General features: G+C 36.1%; 1 protein-coding gene across 1 annotated transcript; it reads right to left on the reverse strand.

Moving 5' to 3' along the window:
- Nucleotides 1-4,012: 4,012 nt before the first annotated feature.
- On the reverse strand, nucleotides 4,013-15,367 carry LOC140242821 (retinol dehydrogenase 11-like). Its single transcript, XM_072322573.1, has 5 exons — nucleotides 15,060-15,367; nucleotides 6,742-6,984; nucleotides 6,150-6,356; nucleotides 5,173-5,356; nucleotides 4,013-4,226 (listed from the first exon to the last, which is right to left on the reverse strand). Exons 1-5 carry the CDS (start codon nucleotides 15,280-15,282, stop codon nucleotides 4,013-4,015), a joined length of 1,071 nt encoding a protein of 356 aa, XP_072178674.1. The 5' UTR covers nucleotides 15,283-15,367.
- Between the last annotated feature and the right edge of the window lie 11,642 nt (nucleotides 15,368-27,009).

The following is a 27,009-nucleotide window of genomic DNA, read 5'->3' on the forward strand; positions in this document are numbered from 1 at the left end:
CCGTCTAAAAAAAACACGCAACCGGGGGGGGGGGGGGGGCTTTGGACGAAGGGTGGTGTTCCCATTAACGCGACGCGCCACCACCCAACCCACCCTTTCGGCATGAGCCCGTTGTGTCCATGCCAATGGCGCAGTGCGTGTGGTTGGCATGGGCACAACGTAACTTTTATTTTCATGAGATAAGATGACGCAGATTTAATTGATTCTTGACTTTGACTTTGACTTGTGAGACAAACGGACATGGCAATAGTCTCTGCGAGCTCTTTGATGTCGAATAATCAAAATAGAATTTGTTATTCTGTATTACTATGCATTTCGACATGTACGCATGAGGATGATACGGAGTTTATACATTTATTGTATCGGCAGACTGAGACTGTTCAATAAAATCTATGGCAGACTATGCAACGTCAACTGGAGACTGTCAGCGTCATCATTAATCCAGCTTACAACACACACACACACACACACACACACACACACACACACACACACACACACACACACACACACACACACACACGCACACACACACACACACACACGCACACACACACACACACACACACACACACATACACACACACAGTGCACACAACAATCTTGACTAGGTGTTAGCCGGTGTTACATGATTACTCGTATAAAGAGGACTAGAACATGTACTAATACTAGCTAATACTTTAACAACATAAATTTGTATATTAAGGACCCCATTCTATTCATGTTGATAGGCTTGAATAGTTTACCTCAGCTGCTTTCTGTTCGTATCTCCTACAGAAAATGCAATTGGTATAGACCACTGCAGAGTGTTTACTGTGCGCATGCATGTCGACCGCCTTTCAGATGGACGCGATAAACTGTTGCTATGTATCTCATGTACAATATTCAGTGAAAGCATGTCTACACATATTGTAAACGAATTATTCATTCTTATACAATATTCATATGCCTTACATAAAACGCTCATTAAGTTAGATATACCTAAACCGACACTTATTCAAAAGCACCGTCTTTACTACCGTGGTGAAAAAGTATGTGACTCTATACAAAATGATATCAAACAAAGTGGGTTGTTTTTAGCTGCATTCAACTGTGCAATAAGTAGTTAAAAAGCCAAGATTTTAAGATAACCTTGATTACAGTTTTATGTTGTTTTCATGCTTTCGTGCATTTAGTTCTACATTTAAGTGGTCCCAGTTTTAATCATCATCACTTTTTGTTTATTTTTTCTATCATTTTTACGTGCACTTTGTAATCGCAATTGTTTTAAGTTCATGGAATCATTGTAGTATGAAAAATAGTTTGTTTGTTTGATTTTTATCTGTTAACAATGAAATCAATAATTTGCACCAGAATTTGCTTCTTACTAGCGTAAGTTGCTGATTTAACACTGTATTGTGTATCATATATACTACGTTGTATTCATGTTTTTTGTTTTTTTTTTTATGTAAGCCCTACCAGAACATTTTGATTTGTTTTACCACTTCAAGGAGTAACTGACGAACAGCTTTTACGTTGTGTAACCGATTCGTCACTGATGCAGAGTAGATGGTTTCTGGGCTCCGTCCATCTCTCTGGAACAGAGAATAAGATGGAAGAGATCCACCTCCCTGGAAGGAACAACCTGCCAACAATGCAACCCGAGCGCAATGAAACAAAACATGCAAATGCCATGCAAACAAAAAGGAGTATACTGAGCAAAGGCAAATCCAACGCGCACTCTTCAACAACAACAACAACAACCAAAAAAAAAAAATCCAGGTCAGAACTGACCCGGAAAGGATCCGTTGGGGTCACACCCCGTTCCGGGTAAAAAATGACTTGGAATTTGGTCATGAAGACCCGGAATGGGGTCACCCTGACCCAATTCATGACTCTGAATGGGGTCATATCTGACCCCAATTCCATCATGTCATTTCTGACCCGGAACGGAGGGTGACCCAAACGGACCCTTTCCGGGTCAGTTCTGACCCGGATGTTTTTAGAGTGAACGCGAAATTTTACAGGTAGCACATGCATCGGTAACTTCACTCAGGAAAAGAGTGATCAACTGAGCACAAGCGATCCAATAGAGTTCTGGTAGGGTTGTAAGAGAGAAAGGGGAGAGGATTCGCGCTGAAGAGCGTTGTCCAGAGTATACATTTATACTGAAAATAACATTATGTTGCTCATTTGCGAGCGAAAACGAGAAATTATTGCCTCTTGCATCACGAATGATAGAGAGTGAAACTTAATACGGATTTCACTTGAACCATTTATTGCCGAATAAGAAAACACACACCCTGATAAATTCGGTTAAAAGCTTGTAAGGGATAGTCACGATATCATACAAACCCTAAGAATACAATATACAATATGAATACATTATGAACGCATTCGATAGTAATTTTAACGTAGAAAAGCCTAAAATATATTTTTATTCCATTTTATTTCTATTCCATCTTGTATACAAGATGGAATAGAGCGGAAACGAATATCTCGTCTAGAATATGAAATGGAAATAGAAGATATTTATACATTCAGAAAAGTATCAATTCAAAATATGATGGCAAAACAAAAATCTTTGCATATTACTCAGATTGATTATGCGACTGAGTATACAACAAGTGGTGAAGGATAGGACCTATACTTAAAATGAGAAACTCAGCATGTTATAAATGCGCACACTCAAAATAGTCTTCATTGTCACATACTGTACTCATTGTCAATAGACAATATCCAACAGAGGGTTTTCTTACCAACTTAAAACAGATAGAAATAGGGTTACAGAAAAACTTAACATGAGAACGCTATCATTTATGCAAAAACCATAATCTCACAATATATCAGTTGGTTTTAATACCAGACCCGTCATCCACTGTATAGAAACTACAAATCCAAATACAGCATTACCTCGAGTGAAAACATAATGCAATAGAGTACATAAAAACATACACATTAATTTTGATAAATCTATATACCTCGTTAGAATGCATAATACCACAAAAATATCAACTTGAATCATAAAAATGAATGTGACTCCACATTAATACAGGAGTTAAAAAGACCCATATTCATCCCCTACATACTAATGTGATCACTCACGTGATTGCAAACACCTATGCCTTACTTTAACATTAGGTTTCAAGTAAATTCAATTTCGTTATGTGGATTTCAGAAATGATCTTTATAGTGTAACCATCCCATAGGCATGTAGACTTCATTTCGCATATAAGAAAAACGGAAGATAATCTTTAATCGGAGAACATTACATTCAAAAACATTTTAGCTGCAACCCACAGAGAACAGATACAGAATGAAAATACGGGTTTTGATAATTCATGATTACTCTCTTGCGGTTTGATCTTTAAAGGTGTAGTCGCATTATTTTCGTCATTGTGGAAAAACAAATTTCTCTGAGAGTGTGAATTTATAGGGACATCCTCATCAAAACTCGGCAGAGTGACCAAGCAAAGAATCTTATTGATCGGTGTGGGGAGAATGCACGAGTTTTATCAAGTCTCAAAACGACTAAAGGAAGAAGATAAAATTTCTTAGTTGGACAAAACTTTACAAAGTCGGACAAACTAGATTTTTTTTTTTTTTGGAAAATCTGTGTTTTGTTCGGCATACTGAAAAGCTGGAAATAAAGAGAAATTGTAGCATTGGATTAAGAGCTTCATTATTATCTATTTATTTATTCATTTTTTTTTATATTTCAGTCAGTCACTTTAAGGCCAAAATACCTCTAACTGACATCACTCGACATCTTATTTGGTGTAGAACCCCATGGACTCAAACGTTCAGATCCCGAGGGGAAAAAACCCAGCTTTACTACAAACTTTCATCCCATTTTCTTTTCTTTTCTTTGATACAGAGTGTGAGATTTATGACAAACCGTGTGATTTCACATCAGAGAGTGAGTGAGAGAGAGAGGGAGAGAGAAAAGGACCAAATAAACTTCAAACAACATGGTGAAGTGCATGGAGCCCAATAAAAAGTGTGACAAGTCGTCAGACAGGAGAAAGCCTCATCAGACCAGAGGTACATTAGGGTCGATGCCAGCCGCTTCGCAGCTTACATCCCAGAGCTGCTTGGTAAGAGCCACATCATTGGCCTTCTCGTGCATAGACTCCTTCGCCAGCTGACAGTTTGCGAAATATTCACCGTTATGCTGTGTGACTGAGTCGTCGATAGCACAATATACTGTCGTTTGGGCTCCGTCCTTCTCATTCAACAAGCAGAGCCTATGATAAATTGAGAGAGGGAAAGTACAGGTAAAATAGCAGAACTTAGGCCAGAAGAGGTTCAAATAAAGATAGAGAATTACTGACGTAATCTTCATAAAATCAGTCATCGGCTCTTATATTAGCTTGAAATCATCTGTCAGAAGTCAACACTTCATTAAAAGAAAATTTAATGAAATTTGACATCTTTGTCCTTCAAAATTTATTTCAAATACATAATCGGAGAAAAGTACACAAATCTTTATTTCAGAAAAGCAAGTCACACGTCACTATTTGTTATGGTGGAAACATGCGGGCGTCATTCATTAAATATAAAGAAATTGATACAAGTGGCATAACATGATGCATATTGTTTGGGTTAGGCACATTTTTAGGTATCACATTCATATTTCCATAATATTGGAATTCTGAATTTGCATAATACGTATGACATGATAAACAAAATAAGATACTACAGGAAAAAAAAAAACTTGTGTAAAAGATTCAAAATGACACAAAATAAAAGGGTAATTTAGGAAAACACTGTTTTTCAATTATCTCTGTCATAATCTATTCTTTGATGCCTATGTCACAAGAAATATAAAGGAAATAATAAGAAGACCGTTTAATGGTCATTCATAACCATAATCACTTCATATTTTGGTCCTTGAGCAAATTGCTATTAAAATCCATTTCATTCACTATGATACGCAAATGAAACTGGAACAGAAAAATGCACAAAATCTGACTGGTTCAAACATGATCGTCAGTTTTTGGTTCCCAGCCAAGGGTTCCCATGGTAACAAGAAATGTATATCAAAATGGTCGCAATAAGATTTTAGGAAAAGTCACCAAGTGGCAGATGAAAATATGGTGGGGTCACAATGTCCCCCCCCCCCCCCCCCCCTCTTGGGCTTAATAGGGTTAATACCAACAGTATATACTCCAGTACCAACGTCAAACTCACCAAAAAAGCGGGCGCATGAAGTAATGCAGCCACACCTCGTCGGTTCGCCAGAGGCTGCTGAAGATTGCTCCTGGGTGCAGCGAGTAAGCTGTCACGCCAGTGCCCGCTAGACGGCGCGCTAACTCTTTGGCAAAAATCACATTGGCCAGTTTGCTCCTCGCGTAAAATTGAAGGCCTTCTAACCCTGTGCAGGGGCACACGTCATGAAAGGGAACAAAGAAAGAAATCTGTTGAAAGGTTATATTACTATAAGCTGAATGTTGCTGATTTGAGGATAATGTCTTGATTGGAGGACAACTATTTACTGTATGGCTTTCTCAATGCCGGTTGATGTTAAATTCGTCATTACGAAAGATCCATCTTGGGTTATAAGCTCTTTGTCTTTACTTTTATTATGAAACAAGTGCTTCATTTAAACATCTCTTCCTGCGTATCATTTGTTCAACAGAATGATATCGAGAAAAAAAGGTGACTCTATGATAATTAATCAATGCTTATGTCATGCAGCACAGAAGTATTCTATTTTAGCAGCGTAAGCATTTTACATTATCTATTTTGTTTGTTTGCTTTTTTGTTGTTCTTACAAAGTCTGCTCAAATTTTATGTGAACAAACAAATAATTTCAATCTTCTCAGTCACAAAGTAAGATTCTTCCGAGGAAGCATAGGGTTGGAAAATTTAAGGGCAAATCTTGAGACTGATGTGTGTTTTTCTTGCTACTCTTTCACAAAACGAAAACGTTATAGGCCTAAGTTGTATCCAGATTTGATTTGTTGAGGGTGAACTTCAAATATCTTTTCAAAGGACTGAGTGTAATCTGTCGGTTCTCCCAAATGAGCAAATTCAGAGCTGAAAAATTTGGATAACATTACGTCACGGATCAGAAATCCCGGATATGCGTAATGACACAAGAAATTCGCTCGAAGATGACAGACATTTTGGTTAATATTAATTGGTTCGATCAGTTTGTTTCTAACCTTTGCCAGATTTGTTACTGAATTCCATGCCAGGCTTATCAGTGTACCATGCATGAGAGAGTGACGAGACGTTGAGAATCCGACTGGGGGCGCTCTTCTTTAGAAGGTCCATCAGCGTCATGGTGAGAACGAAGTGACCCACGTGGTTGGTCGACATGATCATGTCAAAGCCTTCCGGTGTCAAGATTTCCTTTGCTGCGACGACACCTGGATGGTTTGAATCCTTGAATTTAAATCATGCTTCTATTTCTTTCCATTGTTCAACATGTTTATGTCGTCATGACATGGGTATATCCATCGGTTCGAATTCAAATTACAACAATCATATATGAAATAACGTGCCTGCAGGAGTATAGTCGCTCTGGTTTGAATGATGTTCGACCAATGGACTAAAGAGACTGATTTTTTTTTTTTTTTAATCGAACTAATTGAATGTCAATTTTGTTTGATCATAAATAGTGTGTTCTTGACAAAAAAAAAGACAAATAAAAAGTTGTGTCGATGAAGTTGGCTGCGACTTCCAGTAAACTGCCAATGTGTATGCTGTGGTCAATAATGAGCCAAGCGAAGAAAGATTTTTTTTTTTAATCACCTGCATTGTTGATGAGGATATCGAGTCGGTCCTCCTCCTTCAAGATCTGATCAGCAAAAGCTCGAACCGACTTGAGGTCAGACGTGTTCACCTGTTTGAAGACCACGTTGTCGCTTCCTGATCTCTGGCGGACCTCTGCCAGAGCTGCTTGGGCTTTGGTCGGGTTGCGACAAGCCATGATAACCCGCGCCCCTCGGCTGGCCAGGTCCACGGCCGTCTCGCGTCCAATACCAGCATTGGCACCTGGAAGGAGGGGACAAAGTTGTTGCCAACTTAATATGTTTTCATAATAATTCTATTCACGATGTATTCGACCATGATGAAATGGGGACACCCATGAGTCCACAGCCCACGAGCTATACGTATATTACAGACATTCAGATGAAAAGGTCCATGGGTCATGACGGCCCGCTCGCTCGAAACTAGGGAAAAAAGGCCCAACAGCTCGACACTTATAGGCAAAAAAAGCCTATGAGCTCGGCATTATGCAAATTACGTCCACAATTAGGCCAAAAAAAAGGCAAATAAGCCAAAATGTTCCTTTACAAACAGACAATTTTGTCATTCCGGAAAGATATTTGAGAAATATCAATCCTTGCCATTTCGAGCTATTTACACGTGGCACTCCTCTTATAAGATGCATTCTACATTGTAGAATCGATAGTGTATAGAGTGTAAGCATGGTAAGTGATTAAGTACAACTGGTAAAAATGTTTAAAAAAAGTCAAATACTGGTACATGCATATTTCACTAGACCAACGCATCTGCACCTTTCATACTTCCACCATGTTTAGTCTAGATATTTTTATGATGAAATTATTTTGTTTAGATTTACATTCTATATAAGCGTTATGTCACTTCTTTTTGCGTCTTGTGTCCAGTCGTGAACAGTTGTTCTCTGTGTGATTCCTCGAGAGAACATTAAGATATGCAGGAAATATCTTTTCTTTGCATGTTTTTGTATCAAACGCAAATCCTGATGATTCTAGAAGTTGTCTGTGAAATCAAATGCTGTATTTCCATATTCTAATACAATCATTCTAGATAAATAATTTTTCATGCGTCTCCGGATGGATTCCATGACATTTACTTTGTTTCGTATTAAAGGACCTATGTTACACAAATGCTTTTGATTTATGTGTCGGTCATGATACCCTCAACATCACTTATCACTATTTTTTCTGCAATCTTGAATCCCCGTCGATAGGTGATGTTTTCCTGACATATAGGAACAAACTGTCTGGCCCAGCACATTATGACGGCGTTTTCTGGGCACATCACAACAAGTAATTTTGACTTAGCAGTCCAAGGGAAGAGGGATTTAAACCCCTACCCCCCCCCCCCATCCACCACTGTTTATGTGGCAGAGCAAATATCTATATACATTTCAAATTCTATCGTAATTTTGTTACTATTTTTCTTCAGATTTTCTTCTTGATTTAACAATCATCTTTTTTTTGCACACTTTAGAAATTATTTAGAGAGTATTAATTCTGTCAAAAAGGAAGATGTAGATTTTCCATATCTCGGGAATTATCCTTGTGATGATAACTTGGAAGTATTTTGATCTGATGTATATAGTTCTCACTTTAGTTTAATAGTGTGAATAGTAAGGTCAGGTATCCTATACACTAAAAGCTAAGCCGGTTTGGAGGTTTCTGTAGACCTATGACCTTTGGTTTCAAGTTGTGAGAAAAACCAAAACGTGCATGAGGTATCCAGCTGAAGAAAGTGGTCCTAATAAAAGGTGGCACTCACCTTTTGTTGGGACCACTTTGCGTTACTTTGTTTTTGGATATCTCAGCCATAACAAAACAGATTTCAATCAGTTAAACTTTTGATACCTGTTACAATAATATGCTCTTTAATACTTCTCAAGGGCTTTGTAATTATCTCGCGAAATGTTAAGATCTGAATCCACCATGTCAACAAAAACTATATCTACCCTCCCTAGGTCTTTCTTTTGCAAAGTTAGGGTATGTGAGCTTCGCTGCGCGTGACGTATAGTGGTTTTGTTTTGGGGAGCATTTCACGAAGAGTTTTGTCAGATATTTTTTTTCGACAAACTGTCATATCGGCTACTGAAATCCTTGCATCTGATTGGCTGAGAGCAAATAATGTCAGAAAGAATATAAGTTATATAAAAGCAGAATAGGGAAACAAAAGGCTTCATGCCTCCGAGCTTTCATTAGTGTTATTTTCGCGTTATGAATTCAATAAGGGGTTCGAGGAAATTTGAGTATTTCCAGCAGCCACTAATTGCAATCACCTAATTGTTTGCGCCGCTTGGTGCACTGTTGGTTCGTCACAGCCACGCGCTATGATATTGTGTTTGTATATGTACGAAACATGTCTTCTGATGGGTTTTCTTCTTCCTCCTCTTCCACTTCCTCGTTTTCTCTTTTCCTTCTCTCAAATGTCTTTACATTTCTTTTCATTTGTTGGACTTCCAATATTGGGTAATCTGATAGTTTGTTTTACAAAACTAATAGTCGTGATTTATTCTCTTAGTGATATTTTTTCTCTCTCACACACACGTGAAATACACTGCGAATATTGTCAACATTTTTATCTTTTAAATAGGATACTTTAAAGACAAAATTTACCATTTGCAGATGAATCAAAGCCAAGGTTTAGTGCTTCAAAATAGTTTTAGAATGTGAGTTAGGGATTGAAACAACCAATGTGAAAATTTGAATCAGTAAGCTTGATTTTACAGAGTATTGTTACATATACAAAATGTGAACAATAGTTACAATAAAAATGCTTCTAGACTAAACCTGTACAGTTACGGTTTATTGAGAAAAATAGTGGTATTTCCTTATGTTTTAGACTTTATTACGAAATTATTTCATGGTTGGATGTTTTGTGATACAACTGACCTACCACATTTGCATCAAATGTAATATCTTAACATTTTCGAAATTACTGTTCCCAATGGTAAAAAGTACCTTTAAAGATAAATAAATAGGTAAAATACGTCCGTCTCATCTTCACTGGCTTTTTATTTTGTACAAAGCAGCAAAGGTAATTGTGCAATCAAATGAACTGGTTTTCTGGAAGAGTTGCATGGCTCGGCATCGGCAGGAACTGCTCAGCTCGTCTTTGTTGTACGCCAATGCTTATATACATTTTTTCTGAGGCGGGTCCTTGGCTTCGTTGCATCAGTAGGGCAGTGCTGTCTGTAAAATGTGCATTCCTTCCTCTTCTTTCCATTATTCTCCGCCAAACATTTTTGTGCATAGGTATTGTCCTTGGCTTTTATTTTGGAACCCCACCGAGATACGCGTTGTCCCCTCATTCATCTGTTGTGTGTGTTCAGTGCTTTCTTTTCTCCCTCGCCGTAGCTGATCTTGATCGTCAAACCCACCCCGCTACATTTTTCTATTCAAAGGTCCCCTTTCTTTGCAGTGATCCTCTATTCATCCCGATTTCGACGCCGCTCATTCATGTGCCTCGATTGTTCCCGTACTTTTTTTTTCACATTCCGTGTTCATCAGACGCCATCTATATTCATGTGCCTAGATTGTTCCCGTACACATTCACGTTGTCACATCCCGTTTACCACCCTGCAGGGTCTATACTGGTTTGATATTTTCTCATATTATGCACTCCCTCACTACCGATGACTACAGTTCTGCTGGTAACGCAGATTCCTATTTTAGATAATCTTATAAATAATGTATCATTGCGAAGGCTGATTTCTCGAATGCGCATTTTCATTCCGTGGAAAATAATGGCTTGTTGGAATTACTTGGCCATATAACATCAGAATTTGACACAGTTGATGGGGTACCATTTCTCATTACACAAACAACTCCTTATGACAATAAGGATGCCGATAATCTAAATTCATCAGCAAACGAATTGCCCTATGATTTTAGCAATGAGTGAATTCTGAACAGGTCATGTAATTATATGACCGTTGATTAATGCAAAGATATATATCATAGTTTCTCTGTTGAATTTAAACATAAGGAGTGTAAATAAACATTTAGAATCTGATACAAGTCAGTCATTCTCTGTCGCTGGACTGAGCGTGTAGAGTGTACCTTAGTTAACTTCTACTATATTGTAATACTGAAATTTCTTTTGCAATTGAGGGTAACGATATTTATGTCAATAGACCTGACAAGAGTATGTTTATTGATTCATGTAAACAAATGACGTGTATCTAAATTTCATATGGAAATGTGAAAGTTACATTGTACTTAACTTGTTTATATGAAATTGTCTTATTATATGCTTTGGCCGGAAATGAAATAAAAAAAAAAAATGAAATGAAATGAAATGAAATGAAGAGTTTGTTGTGGCGGTGTTCCATTATACGTATCAAGTACTTTTAAATTATAATGTATCGTTCACGATGACATTTTGTCTACTGTGTAACACCGTTGAATCCCTTTTTCATAAATTTGTATCCCAGTGAGTATAGGAATGTTGGAGTAAAAGTATTATTTACAAACCTCACCCAACTCAAATATTGCACACTTATTGCTTTATCTTCAGATTTGGCAAAAAACAAACAGTTTTTCGAAATGAGGATTGTTTTACACTTGGCGATTATGTTAATGATTTGCTGAAATCCGGAAATGGTAATTTATCAGGCCAGTTTCTTGAAACACTTTTGTCTTCATCCTTTCGGCCGCTTATTTCAAAATCAAAAGGAAAAAGTATCATTCTCAGTAATTAGCGAGATATAAGTTGAATACTTGGAAAGTTTTAAAGCGTAAAAAATTAAGAAAAAACAGAGATTGGAGAAATAAAGCTGAATAATGAAATAATTAATGACCCTATATGATATTGCAAGTTTTAATTCTTATTTTGAACAAAAATGATACGCTTTGCTCAAGGTACCCCGGCTGCAAAACAAAAATTTACTGAATTATCAGGCAAGATTAACCCCAATTCCATTTTTAACCCCAACAAATATGTATGAGATTACTGATATTGTATCCCCTGATAGGATAGATAATTTTATTCTAAAAGGTTTATATCCTCGGTTGCAGATCCTCTTGCTCATATTTTCAATTTGTCAATTTATAATGGTGTGTTTCCTGATGAACTAAAGTATTTCAGATATCGAAGAAGGGCAACAAATTGGATGTCAAAAAAGTATGATGATTTACCGCCGGATTTCCTTATTATCTTCACTGTCCAAACTTCTAGAAATAAAAATGACAGTAGAGTTTGTTTTTTTTAGCCTGCACAAAATATTTACAATTCCACTTTAGTTTTTGAGAAAGACATATAGTATTACCCATGCACTTTTTATTCTTATTAACAAAATGGTTAATGCAACTCATACTGTTATACAACCACTCTCATTTAATTAGTATTTTCTTGGACTTCTCAATGGCCTTCGATACAATGAAACATTATATTTTACTCTACAAGTTATTGCATAAGGAATAAGCGGGAAAGCCTTGGAGCATGAGTGGTTCATCCTACCATAAAAATTGCAATGAAGCCTAAAATATAAGGAGATATCACTACTTTTCTCAATAAACCATAACTATGCAGACGGTTTAGTCTGAAAACATTTTATAAAAACTATTGTTCACATTTTGTACATTTAACAACACGTAACATCGATTATGATTATACTGTTTCAAATTTTTACATTGGATATTGTTTCTATCCATATTTCACGTTTTAGAACTATATTTTGAGGCACTAATGCTGGCTTTTTGTTTCATCTGGAAAATGGTTAATTATGCCTTTAAGTGTGGCGTTCTAGAGGGAAGTCTTTTTAGGGCCGTTGTTATCAATCAACGGTTTTTCTTCCGTATCTGAAGAACTTTCTTTCATATGTTTTGCCGATGACACCAATGTATTTTCGCCGATAATGATATTGATGTTTCCGTTAAAAAGTGATTAACTGGGTCATAGCTAATTAGTTATCATTGAATGTCCAAAAAACGAAACAAAGTCATTAATATGCTTTACAGTGATACTGTTGACATTTTGAGTTCAGAGATAGTTTTGGAAGATTTTAACTTAGAAAGAATACATATCTTAAATTTCTTGGAATCTGTATTACATTGAAACTTTCTTGGGAAATTGTGTAAAACCAATTCGGGCAATATAGGCGTCATGAACAGACTGAAATTTCATATCCCTCCAAAATTATTACTTACGTTATACTCCTCTTTGGTATTGCCTTGATACCTTAATTATAGAATCGTAGCTTGGGGCAGTACTCATCAGAATAGAAAATACTCACCTGGAGAGTGTTGCTACTGCGAAAGAAAGCCCTCAGCATCATTTGTTACTCTCCCATATGTCAATTTCTTTTCATTTCGTTTCCAACATCAGAAAATATTTACATATAGTACATAATCAATGAATTGACAATGAATACTGTGGTCTTTCTCATTATACTGAATTAAGATTTAAATCTTTGTTAATGGAGGAGACATGCAGAAAACTGAAGCTTGTATTTTTCAGTTCAGTTTAGTTCAGTTCAGTTTTTATTTCTGCATTTCAAAATCAATACAAATCAACAAATCAACAAAATACTTACATAGTCATTTACACAGCTAATATTCGTAACGTTTGGATCTTACATACATTTTCTTTTTTTTTTCAAGAACGAATATCAGATGAAAGGAAGCAATAGGAAATGATAAAAAAGAAATGCAGGGGACCATCATCAAGTTTGCGGTCTCCTTGCGGACGGTCAGCCTCTGACGGTCAAACAAATCTATTGCTTGCTCCTATAATAACTTATCAAAAATCAATGAGTTGTTTTCATTTAACTTCTCGGACAATTTATGTGGAGCCTATAATAAATTGTTTACTACCCTTTATGTTTGATTCTATTTTCCTCAAAAATCAATCACTCCATAACTATCCCACTCAACACTCAAATGAATTTCACTTCCCACATTATTCATCGAACGATTTCAGCTATGGGAAGAATACACTTATTCATAGGCCTAAAATAGTCCAAATTACTGGAATTTCCTGAATCATGATATTGAAAAAATGCTCCTTCTATATACTCTTTTAAACGGAGATTGTCTCAATTATAATCCTATTATAATGGTGACTCAGAATCGGACGAGCATTATAAAGCCTTATAGTCTGTCACTCGCCCGTAGAATCTCCTTTGCCGCCTTTATTATCGCCACTCTTGCCCGAATATACAGTTAGGTTTCTTATAGGGTAAGAGTTTCCTTAAAGGTCCAGTTTACCTTTGGGGCCAGTGATTTAAAAAATGTTCAAGATATCACATTTTGTTTATCACAAAACATCCTATACCATATAAGATTTTCGCAATAAAGCCTAAAACATAAGGATATATCAGTATTTTTCTCAATTATAAACCATAGCTGTAAACGGTTTAGTCTGGAAGCATTCTTATTACATGTATAACTATTGTTCACATTTTGTGTATTAACAATATTTAACATTGATTATACGGATTCAAATTTTTACATTGGTTGTTTCTATTCCTAACTAACTATTTAAAGCACTAATGCCAGGTTTTTGTGTCATCTGCAAGTGGTAAATTATGCCTTTAAGCTAATTCCGCAGTTGAAGAGTTTGTTTCCGAAACTTGCGTGTTAGATCTACTTTGGACAAAAGGAAGAGAGAGAGAAAAAAATAAAGGTTTTTCACATAGTACTCGCAAATCTCTGGAGCGTCGTTAATTGCAGCACAAGATTGAGCAAAGAGGTAAAAAAAAAAAAAAACTACTATAAGTATATTTGTCACGATTTGGAAATGAACCCTTTAATCGCTGCTCTAATTTCCTAGCTTGTTTTCCCCCTTTTTTCGTTAAACATCTGAAGATCGTTGTCTCTGTTGTGTTTTCCTCTCGTTGTTATGTTAAGGGGATGATACAGTATTGGTGGAGATGATAATCGGGCTTTTAACTTTTTGCGAGATACCAAGAAAACACTTAGGAAATTGTACAGAGTATACCATTTTAAGAGGAATTCAAAATTTATTCGATGAACATTGGGTTTGGAATGACTGAAACATCTAGCGATCGTAATAAAGTGTGGGTCCTACACTTTACTAGAATTGCTCTGTTTTGGATATCTCAGCAATTTCAAAACCAATTTTCATCAAATAAACATTGAATTCCTTGTGGAATTACATGCTCTTTCATATTTCATAAGAGGTTTCTCATTATCTCACAAAAAAAAAGTTAGAAACCTGTAATTAGGTCTCAACCAAAACTATACGATTCCTTTAATCTCGTTTCTGATCGTCTCGTCAAGTAAGTCTTTTCCCTATAAGTAGTCTTGTTGTTTCAGTCTTGTTCGTTGTTTATTTCCTTATAAATAAGGTGAAATTCGATTTACCAGTAATGATAACTGTCTTGCCATCCAAACGAACACTGCTCTTTACACGTCGTGTGCCGCCAAAGAACCACGCACACCACACTCCGTAAGTGGCAGCCAAAACTCCAGCGCCACTCACAGCGATTTTCACCGGGAGAGAGGCGGCCTGGAACCACTCGGCCTCCTGCTGGAGTAGATCTCTGCAAAACACAAACACTGCTCTAACAAATTCCATCACGATCATCCGCACCAATCCGCTCGCTGTTTGACTTAGTCTATTATGATATATTGCCGGTTATTAATGATGAAATTGCCGTTCAACTGTAAACCTTCGCACAAGGCGTTTAGAAGTGCAATCATCAAGCAGAAAATATACCTTACTGTTAAACTTTGTCATGTTTTAGCTACATTTTCCCTGGACCTCTAGAAGTGCGAGTTGAAAAGTTGAAGAGTGAGTAGCAATTTCATTTTTAAGACTATTCATTTACGTCTGTTCATGAGGGAGGGCCTTTCATGAAGCGTCTTGTCGGTTTTTTTTTTTCCTCTCATAGCCAATCAGATGCAAGGATTTCATTTGCTTCTATCAGATTGTCGGGGAAAAAAAAAATGTCTGACAAAACGCTTCATGAAATGCCCTCCCCAGTTGGACTTTGGTCGGTGGTGTATTGTGGGTACTCAGACAATGGGGACAAATCGTATGAAGTGTATCATGTTCATAATGTTATACTCAAGAGAGGAGCGTAATAGCTTTTGATAGGGTTCATTGAGTAAAGACGCCATCACCTACGAGTATATACATACAGCCACCATCAAGCTGAATATGATTCTATACGTTTCGTCGACTGCCGAGCCTAGGGCACATGACACATACTAGACATTTTCCCATCTCCCTGCTTGAATTTCTTATCGATTTCCCTTTAAAAGATCCCACCTCCCGTGATTCTATCCTACGTTGAGAGGATTAGATTTACTAAGATGGTCAATGAATGAAAGAAAGATATTATTCAGAGGGGTGAAGGTTCAGGTGCGAGTATCTTCACTTTGTCTCCCTCTACAAATTAAATTTGTCAAGATCGCAACTGCTGATCTGTAAATTTAGAGGGGGTAGAGGCCGGGAGACAAAGTAAACAAACTCGCACCTGATGGTCAATGAAGTTTAATTTAATAGCGGTTTAATAGCCACAGTAAGTGATTTAATTTGAATAGTGAGTTTCGTAGTGGCGAGACAAATATCAGTAACGAGGTGACAATAAATATTTAATTCGTCTTTCATCATGTTATACTTCGAGCCCTTCTTGTATAGCTGCCATTGATTCAGTGTATGTGTACAGTGTACTTGAGTACTCCCACTATCATAACGAACACGGTTATAACGAAATTCCGGATACAACGAAGTAAAATTCGGGTCGTAACATTACCTGCTCTATGTCTTTATTATTTGTTCGGTTATAACGAAATTTCGATGTAACGAAATACATTTATGTAACGATACAAGAAGTCCCGAGGACTTCGTTATAACGGGAGTCCACTGTATGTACAATATGTGTGTATGTGTGTATATTATGTAGAAACCTCTGCCTCCAGAGTCTTCTTTTTCTTTTTACAAGTTCACTGAAGCGCTTGGAGAACATTTCAAACTGTCTTAATGTGTATTGTTGGTGGGTTTTTTTTTTTTTTTTTTTTTGGGGGGGGGACATTGCAATCGTAGCTTGATCTGTCGATGTGAAGGAGGGGAGGATTTAATAACTTACTTGCAAAGAGCTTTTTCATAGTATCGACATACTGACAATGTGATCGTATACCTACTCGTAAATCAACAAATCATATTATGAATTGCTTCCTTAATCGTTCTTTCTTCAATATAAAATATATACAGTGCACTATGCAACGAGCTTTTAAAATCACGACATTGTGTAGTGGTAAGTTCTTAAAGAGCCTAACAGGCCCTATAACTGTATAATGCAAACGCATGCTGACACTGGTTGATTTGTGTTGATTCGTGATGCCCTCAACATTACTTTTGTGGCGCAACGAATATCTACATTCTTTCAATAGGGAATTTTTCTACTACATCATTTTAGATTTTATACAACCAAAAAGCAAGAGAGAGATAGAGAGAGAAAACCTTCCAAGCAAATATTCTGCTCCTGAGCTCATCTGGCAATCATTGCTGAAGTACTAAATATGTTTAACAAAAGACATTGGAATGCACCTTCCATGCACTCGACTGAGCATAACTTGCATGTTTCCGTTTTACTAATGCGACTAACAAAAGACATTGTAAGGGAGCATGCAAGTTATGTTCGATCTCGAACTGCTGCAGTTTGTAGGTTTAAGGCAAAACATTTTGCAGTACATAAGAATGTATTGTACTGGCACAGTAACAGTTCATAGCAGAATCTAAGGAATCATAAATTTTGATTACACATGAATTTAACTCATTAAAAAGAATGTTTTCAGAAATATGACTTATACTGTGTGAGTCAAGTGCTTAGACATGATTTCATTTGCATGATCCTTTTACCTGAATTCTCTTTATGTCCTGATCAAATGAATACGAACGCTTATTGTGGTATTTGGCCTATCGACAATGATTGAGTTCCGTGAAATACACACGCCTTCCTGATTGCTGTGTTGAATCTAACATTTTTGATGGAGAAGTTTAACACCACAAAATTTAGACCGTCATGAGATGCTTTCTTGAGGCAGTGTAAACGTTTGTTTCGTTTTGTTGTTTTTTTAGTTTCTTTTCCACGTTTTCCTTCTATATTTCTTGACTCATCTATAATAGATTCTAGGTACAATTTGAAGCTGAGGTCACTCGGACCAAGCTTAAGTCAGTGCTGACAAAAGGAGGCAGTGATCTTTGTGAACACATTATATATCAGGGTGAGGTCATTACTCGCTGAAATGAAAAGACCAAATACCAAGGTCCTGTCAGCTTGGACCATAGATGGCAGGATCATCATTTCCATGAGGGCATCAAATGGGAAAACAATCACAAAAAGAATCTACAGCAAAATTGACTTGCAAAAGCTCTGAAGATCCACCCAACATAAGAAGTAATTAATAGATTATTGATTCTATGTAAACCTGGTTCTGCTGAATGATTTCTTATATGTCTGACAATATAAAGGATCCGAACTTCAATACTACCACTCATATCTCACAAGTTTAGTGTCTAATGAAATAATTGCAAGGTGTTTTCTCCTGGTGTTTCTTTGCTCTTGATTACAATTAAAATACGATCTAGGTTAATACCCTTTTAACTTTTGCGTTGTTCTTCCTTTGTTTTTCCTCAACTTGCCAATAATGTGATAGTTATTTCAACCACTCTGTAGTTATGTCTGTGTGTATTTTCGTTGTTTCATTGTAATGTCCAGTAAGAATAATTACCGTCATTTTCAGCGCCTTGACAATGCTGATTTAAGTATTCTCAAGGATTATCTAACTCCTTCTGACTCTGAGGAGAATGTCTTCTCGCAGGGGTACTTGACAATTAATGAATTTAATAAGTTTTTAGATAGTAATTGTGAACTCAAACAACTTCATGATAAGATATTTTGTGTACATGTGAACACCCGCAGTTTGTGTCATAACTATGATGAGGTTGCATTGTTTCTAGACTCTCTGTCTGTACAGCCCTCTCTCTAACTGAAACATGGTTTCATGATAATATTACATTGTCTTTGTATAATGTTGATAATTATAAATTTGAGGAAAATCATAGAAAAACAAAGCGTGGAGGAGGAGTTGGTATATGTATCAAATGATATTGACTGTAAGAAACGCGTTGATCTAGATGTAAACAATGATTTCATTGAAAGTATTTTTGTGGAAATTGAAAATTATAAGAATTCGTCAATAGCTGGCGTTGTTTACCGACCTCCAAATCAAAGTACTGATGAGTTTCGTTTTAATCTATCTCATATTTCAGACGTTTTACATAACGAAAAGAAAATATTATATTTGATGGGTGATTTGAACATAAATTTATTGAATGCTGGGAAAGTGCAAGATGTTAATGAATTTTTAGATATGTTGATGTTGTACTCCATGTTCCCTTCAGTGCAATGCCCCACGCGAATCACAAAACAAACTGCCACTCTTTTAGATAATGTACTTACAAATGACACTTGTGTTATTCATTCAGGAGCCCTTTTTACAGATATATCTGATCATTTACCCGTATTTTGTATTTCTGATAATAGCATTAAGTCCCAAAACAAGACAAGTTATGAAAAGCGGGATATCAATGAGACCACGATCACTCTTTGTGTATGTATATATGATGGAGAATGTGGAATGGTCACCTGACGCAAATGATGTTAATAGTATGTATAGTGATTTTCTGATTAAGTTTTCAAATGTTTACAATTTTTGTCTCCCTAAAAGAGTGCGTTACAAAAAAAGAATTTAAGAAAGGTAAACCATGGACAACATATGAAATTCGTAAGTTGTGTAAAAGAAAGTGTCGTTTGTATAGATTATTTGTAAAGAATCCGAGTGAGCATCATGAGACTGTATATAAGAAATGTCGAAACAAAGTTACAAATATGATTAAACTTGCCAAAAAGCAATATTATGTCGGACAGTTAAACAAATGTAATGGAAGTACGAAAAAAAAAACTTGGAATATTATAAATAAAGCAATGGGCAAAGAAAATAACACATTTAAGTGCAATGGAATATTAAAGAATTGTGAGAAAGTATCTGATAAGAAAGAAATATGCGACGTTATGAATAAGTACTTCGTTGATATTGGATATGATTTGAATTCAAAGTTTACACAAGATCTTACTGATAATTTTATGCAATATGTGAAAGTAAATGAACGCACTATCTATTTTAACCCTGTTACTGAGAAAGAAATCATAGACATAGTCTGTAACTTAAAATCAACTACCAGTGCCGGATATGATGATATTCACATAAAAGTTGTAAAGAGAGTTATACATGTGATAGCAAAACGTTTGTGTTTGATATTTAATAAGTGTTTTGAATTTGGTATTTTTCCAGAAAATATGAAAATTGCTAGAGTGATTCCTGTGTTTAAAAGTGGAAGTCCGGAACTTGTTTCTAATCATCGGCCAATTTCAGCCTTGCCAGTATTTTCAAAAATATTAGAAAAGTGTACATATAATCGTCTTTTTAATTTTTTTTTTACACAGTGCAATATAATACATGAAAATCAATATGGTTTTAGGCCGGGCACTCCACATCATCTGCAATGGTGAATTTTGTGCATGAAGTTGTAACTGCGATTGAGAATAAAGAATATATGATTGGTGTATTTCTTGATTTAAGTAAGGCGTTCGACACGCTTGATCATAGTATATTGGTACATAAATCATATGCATATGGAATTAGAGGATTACCATTACAATTACTTAATAGTTATTTGTGTGAACGTAAACAACATGTAAGCATCTGTAATGATAAATCGATTAATTTAGGCATAAGATGTGGAGTGCCCCAGGGCTCTATTTTGGGACCTTTACTATTTTTGTTATATATCAATGACATTTTTAATGTTTCTGAAACTTTAAAGCTTATTCTTTTTGCCGATGATACGAGCATATTTTTTTCACACAAGAATGTTTTAGAGTTACAAATTATTTTGAACCAAGAACTTACTCTGATGACAAAGTGGTTTTATTCAATTAAACTTACAATTAATGTTCAAAAAACTAATTATATGTTACTTACTAAGAGAAAATGTAGTATTGATAGTTTTTCTGTCAATATCTGTGCCTGTCAGGCAGTGGCGTATCTAGGGGGGGGCAAGGGGGGCACGTGCCCCGGGCGCCACTCCAAGGGGGCGCAAAAAACGAAAAAAAAAAAGAAAGAAGAAGAAGAAAAAAAAAAGAAAAAACGAAGAAAAAGAAGGGGAAAAAAAGAAAAAAGAAAAGAAGAAGAAGAAGAAGAAGAAAACTCGCCCGGAAAGGGGGGGGGGGGCAGAAAACCAAATCAAACAATATAAAAACAAAACATGATGACGCGGACAAAATGACCATTTGTTTATTGTGTTCACACAAGAATTCCCTGTTCTGTACGCTGAAATACAAAATTTTCGGCTCGATAGCCAACATTTATGTAAAAAAGAAGGTAAGAACAAAACGTGATGATGACGTGAACAAAATGACAATGTCTATTGTGATCACACATGTCATTTTATATTTAGCAGGCAAAATGTTTCACGGAGCAGCGAATGCAATATCTTTAGTTCTGAAGCGATCGCCAATTGGATCAAAAGAAGGCGCCAACGGGAGGGGCGCAAAAAAAACAACAAATCAAACAAGATAAGAACAAATCGTAATGATGACGCGGAAATATACAAATTTCGGCTCACTCGCTCGTACGATTTAGAGTATTTTTTCAAGTCCTCAGTTTGTTGGTATTAATCGTTGTCTATACGGCCGTCACCATATCTTGATTAGAATTGTAAGATTTAATAAGCAAAAAATGACAAGAGTTCCATATTTTGTAAGATGAAATACAAAAATTTTTGGCTCGCTCGCTGCGCTCGCTCGCCAAAATTTATTTAAAAAAAAAAAACAAAAACAAAACAAAACAACAACAACAAAAAAACCCGTGACGATGACGCAGACAAAATGACAATGTCTATTGTGTTCACACATATCATTTTATATTTAGCAGGAAAAATGTTACTCGGAGCAGCAGCTGCAATTTCATTCGTTCTGAAACGATCGGATCAAGAGGACGCCAAATGGTTTCGAACATACAGGGGGGGGGGGGGCGCAAAAAAAAAGTCAAAAAAGATAAGAACAAAACGTAATGATGACGCGGAAATATACAAATTTCGGCTCACTCGCTCGTACGATTTAGAGTATTTTTTCAAGTCCTCAGTTTGTTGGTATAAATCGTTGTCTATACGGCCGTCACCATATCTTGATTAGAATTGTAAGATTTAATAAGCAAAAAATGACAAGAGTTCCATATTTTGTAAGATGAAATACAAAAATTTTTGGCTCGCTCGCTGCGCTCGCTCGCCAGAATTTATCAAAAAACAAAACAAAAACAAAACAAAACAAAAAAAAAAAACCCGTGACGATGACGCAGACAAAATGACAATGTCTATTGTGTTCACACATATCATTTTATATTTAGCAGGAAAAATGTTACTCGGAGCAGCAGCTGCAATTTCATTCGTTCTGAAACGATCGGATCAAGAGGACGCCAAATGGTTTCGAACATACAGGGGGGGGGGGCGCAAAAAAAAAGTCAAAAAAGATAAGAACAAAACGTAATGATGACGCGGAAATATACAAATTTCGGCTCACTCGCTCGTACGATTTAGAGTATTTTTTCAAGTCCTCAGTTTGTTGGTATAAATCGTTGTCTATACGGCCGTCACCATATCTTGATTAGAATTGTAAGATTTAATAAGCAAAAAATGACAAGAGTTCCATATTTTGTAAGATGAACTACAAAAATTTTCGGCTCGCTCGCTGCGCTCGCTCGCCAAAATTTATCAAAAAAACAAAAACAAAAACAAAAACAAAACAACAACAACAAAAAAAAAAACCCCGTGACGATGACGCAGACAAAATGACAATGTCTATTGTGTTCACACATATCATTTTATATTTAGCAGGAAAAATGTTACTCGGAGCAGCAGCTGCAATTTCATTCGTTCTGAAACGATCGGATCAAGAGGACGCCAAATGGTTTCGAACATACAGGGGGGGGGGCGCAAAAAAAGTCAAAAAAGATAAGAACAAAATGTAATCATGACGCAGAAATATACAAATTTCGGCTCACTCGCTCGTACTATAAAATAGAGTATTTTTTCAAATCCTCAGTTCGTTGGTATACAGTAAATCGTTATCTATAAGGTCGTCACTATATCTTCATTAGAATTGTAAGATTTAATAAGCAAAAAATGACAAGAGTTCCATGTTTTGTAAGATGAAATACAAAAATTTTCGGCTCGCTCGCTACGCTCGCTCGCCAAAATTTATATATAAAAAAGTGATAAGAACAAAATGTGATGACGACGCGGAAATATACAAATTCGGCTCACTCACGCGTACTAATTTAGAGTATTTTTTAAAGTCCTCAGTTTGTACGTATAAATCGTTATCTATATCAGGCCGTCACTATATCTTGATTAGAATTGTAAGATTTGATAAGCAAAAAATGATAAGAATTCCATGTTTTGTAAGCTGAAATACAAAAATTTTCGGCTCGCTCGCTGCGCTCGCTCGCCAAAATTTATCAAAATTCATTACATTTAAATCACTCTCAAAAGACCCCTTTTAAGTGCTTGAAAAAGCATATCATGTGCACTTGGTTTAAAGTCCCTACCGGGATGGGGTTGGGTTGAACACTTTTTCAGAAATTAGGATCGCAATTTTCGCGCTTGCCCCGGGCGCCGTTTTCGCTAGATACGCCAGTGCTCTCAGGTAAAACGTGGGTCGGCTTTGAAGTTTTTAGGATTAATACTTGATGAAAATGTTACCTGGAATGCTCATGTAAATAACCTTTGTAATGTGTTGGCAAAGAATATTGACGTTATGTATAAATTAAAGTCAATGCCTAAAGTGTTTTTAAAAATGATTTATAATTCAATTGTTTTACCACATTTGTCATACGGGATCATAATTTGGGGCAATGCATCAAAAACCCAGTTGAACAGAGTTTGTGTCTTACAAAAACGTGCAATACGTATTGTACACCATGCTTCATATCTTGCCCATTCAAAACCAATCTTTCACTTGTATAAGATGCTGCAATTTTATGATGTTCATCTTTTACAGTTGGGTATTTTTATGTATTTATGTTACAAAAAGTTCCTTCCAGAATCCCTTTTAGATTATTTTTCGCTGAACAGCACTATCCATAATTACGGAACAAGAAATTCTGCAAACTATCAACTGTATTACATGTGCACCTCATTTTAAAAAAATTCAGTTATATATCAGGGCCCCCATATATGGTATTCTATCCCTAGAGAAATCAAAGCATCAAAATCTATAAATAATTTCAAAATTAAATATAAACACTTTTTATTGGAAGATTACAAACATAGTTAATTTAAGGCGTATTTTTGTTGTTGCTGTTTTCTGTGCTGTTATCGTCCATACCTCCGTAGTTTTCTTTTCTAATGATTGCATTGGTTTGACTTGTTCTGTTTTGTCAACTTAACTGACTTTTTTTTTTTCTTAAATCTGTCAAAGGTATGTATTTTACAGTACAATGGGTCAAGGGCTTTTCCTTTCTTGCTGCTTCCCCCACCAATGGCATTGTCTTTGTATGTAGTCATACCGCCACATTATTTCTACTTGTATGTCGTATGTCCTATGAATTTTTCTCTTTTTGTATCTCATTTTGTACATTCATGTTTTATTGCATGCTCTGTAATTTTAATGCTTGGTGCAAAATAACCTAAACTGAAACTGAGAAAGCAATGGAAGGAAGACGGTGGTCAGAGGCTGTGACATGCACAAGGGCGGTAATGACCTCAGATGCATCAATAAATTGACAGGCCACTGGTGTCGTTCTCAGCAGTTCTTGACTAAGATGTCTAAAAGTCAATATTCCACATGAGAACAAAAAAAAAAAAAAGATCATTAATTACGCAGTATAAAAGGGGTGAGGGTACAGGGAGGGGGATTTGGTATTACAATTTTCCCAAGTGTAATTTGTTCTCACAGTTTCCATGACAACTATTTCCGAACAGATAGTCAGCATTGTGTAACGCTTATTTAGGTTTCATTGTTAAACCTAGATTAGAATCTTGAATGGGATAATTTAGATTGATTAAAAAAACAACAACAACTGTAGACTACTGGTAGATTTCACAAACTATATTATGTACTTTGAATAAATCAGTTTTAAGCTTCTTTGCACAGTACATGACCACCGTGTGTGTTACATCTAACTTCCAAATGTACATCAGTCAGGTTTCCAAATTCAAATTGAAAATAACACTGAAGTAATTTGAAAGGTACTTATCAAGCATTACTTATTTCGACAAAAAAAAAGAAAATTGTGATTTCTTACATTCTTTTACATTTTGCGACAAAATGGCGCTTTTAGGCAAAAATGCGCGTGACATCCGCTTCATTGTTATTCAGCTGGATGCCAAGCACTAGTGGAGTACTAGTAGTCGCCCGTACAGTCAAGTTCAGTGAGTCCTACCCGTGAAAAACGCCATCACGTGTCCAGACCGCAAAGTATATTCCTAGCACTCTGTCTCGGCTCAGCCAAGCGTTGCCAGAGTTGGCATACTTTTTATCAATATGTGAAGACTTTTTTTTTTTTTAATGTTTGTTTGTTTGTTTTGTTTTGTTTTGTTTTTTGTTAAATTGTCGTTTTTTTGCCAGCTGATTTGGGGATGGAAGTGGATGAAGAGATAGTATTCTAACTGTAGTATGTTTTCATGAAATAATGCACAATAGTTTGCAGAATTAAGCAGCATTTAACTCTTATCTAGTAGTGTAAGTTTATGCATGCTGACATGCACTCTTATGTGTCTGTTTTACTTTAAAAAACCTACTATCATATATTTTGACAGGAGGATACTTTGTACATACTGTATATGGAAGAGTATCTTGATGTTCAGTGTAAAGACTGTACAGTATATTGTATGCATGTACAGTGTAATACAAATCCCTTTCTGTAACTTTAGTCAAACATGGAAGTGGTGCATATTCTTGTTTTGGTAGCTTTATGACTCTTTAAATCTAAATACGTTTTATTATCAGACCTTACAAATCAAAAGCAGGACAAAAGAAGACAATGTATCTCAGCATTGCACTTTATTACATCATTCATTCTGGCTCAAAGCCATGATCACTAATACATCAACAACATTAATCTATTGATCACAATATACACACTGAGGCTACACTCACAATATACAGTGTACATTGAGGCACTTAAAGTTCATATTTTGCATTACAGTGCACTCCCGTTATAACGAACACAGTCATAACGAAATTCTGGTTACAACAAAGTAAAAATTCGGGCCGGAACATTATCCAGTCTGTGTACTCTTATTTTTTATTTGTTTGGTTATAACAAAATTTTGATACAACGAAAGAAAACTGCCGGTCCCTAGGACTTCATTATAATGGGAGTCCACTGTACTGATGGAAACATATCAGTGAATAACAGCTGAAACCATGGACAATTAGCAATACACTGTCACCAAAATCTTCAAGAATGGTACTTTTGCCCAACTTGCCCAAACTTGAATTTCACTTGCCCAAAAAGTCCAAAAATATTTAGAAAAAAAGACATAGAAAATCACTTATAAGTCAAGGGCTTGATAAAACAAAATCATTTGAATAAACAGCATATGTTGATTCATAAGCTTCAATGAAAAACACATTGGAGTTTCAAACTTGAATCGATTGAGTGTTGGTGTTGCATTGTATTTGGGCTTCTTCATGTAAGTGTTGGAAAATTGCTGAAATGAAATTAAAGTGTGTTGCATCACTACACAGTCATTATCTTTGGCCTTCTGCATGGTTGACTTTGTGGGTTTGAGGTGGGGGGAGTGAAAAAGAGTGGCTCCAAAACTTATTGCCCATCCAATTTGGGCAAGCACTTTTTCTCACTGTTCCAAAAACACTTGCCCATCTTTGAATTTCACTAGCTCAGGGCAATTGGGCATGTGCTCATGTAGCACCTTGATTAACCCTAACTTACCTGGGGAGGGGGGCCATAATGGCCCCCCTCGATGAATTCCACGACCATTCCGCCGCGCAAAATTTTTTTAATGCGCCGCTCGCTGACTTTTTACTTTGAAGTCTCGCACAACTTTTGAGACCAAATTTGTCGCGCCCGGGCATACCGATCCGAAGCCACGCCCCTTCAAAAAATTTTCGGCAACCCCAAAATTGCTCAAAAACTTGATTTTGTGTACAAAGTCAATACAAATTGTGTTTTTTTTTTCAATTAATTCATATAAAGATTCATATTTTTAATTTCAATGCCT

Source organism: Diadema setosum, chromosome 19, assembly GCF_964275005.1.
Source record: "Diadema setosum chromosome 19, eeDiaSeto1, whole genome shotgun sequence".
In the NCBI taxonomy this organism is placed as follows: Eukaryota; Metazoa; Echinodermata; class Echinoidea; order Diadematoida; family Diadematidae; genus Diadema; species Diadema setosum.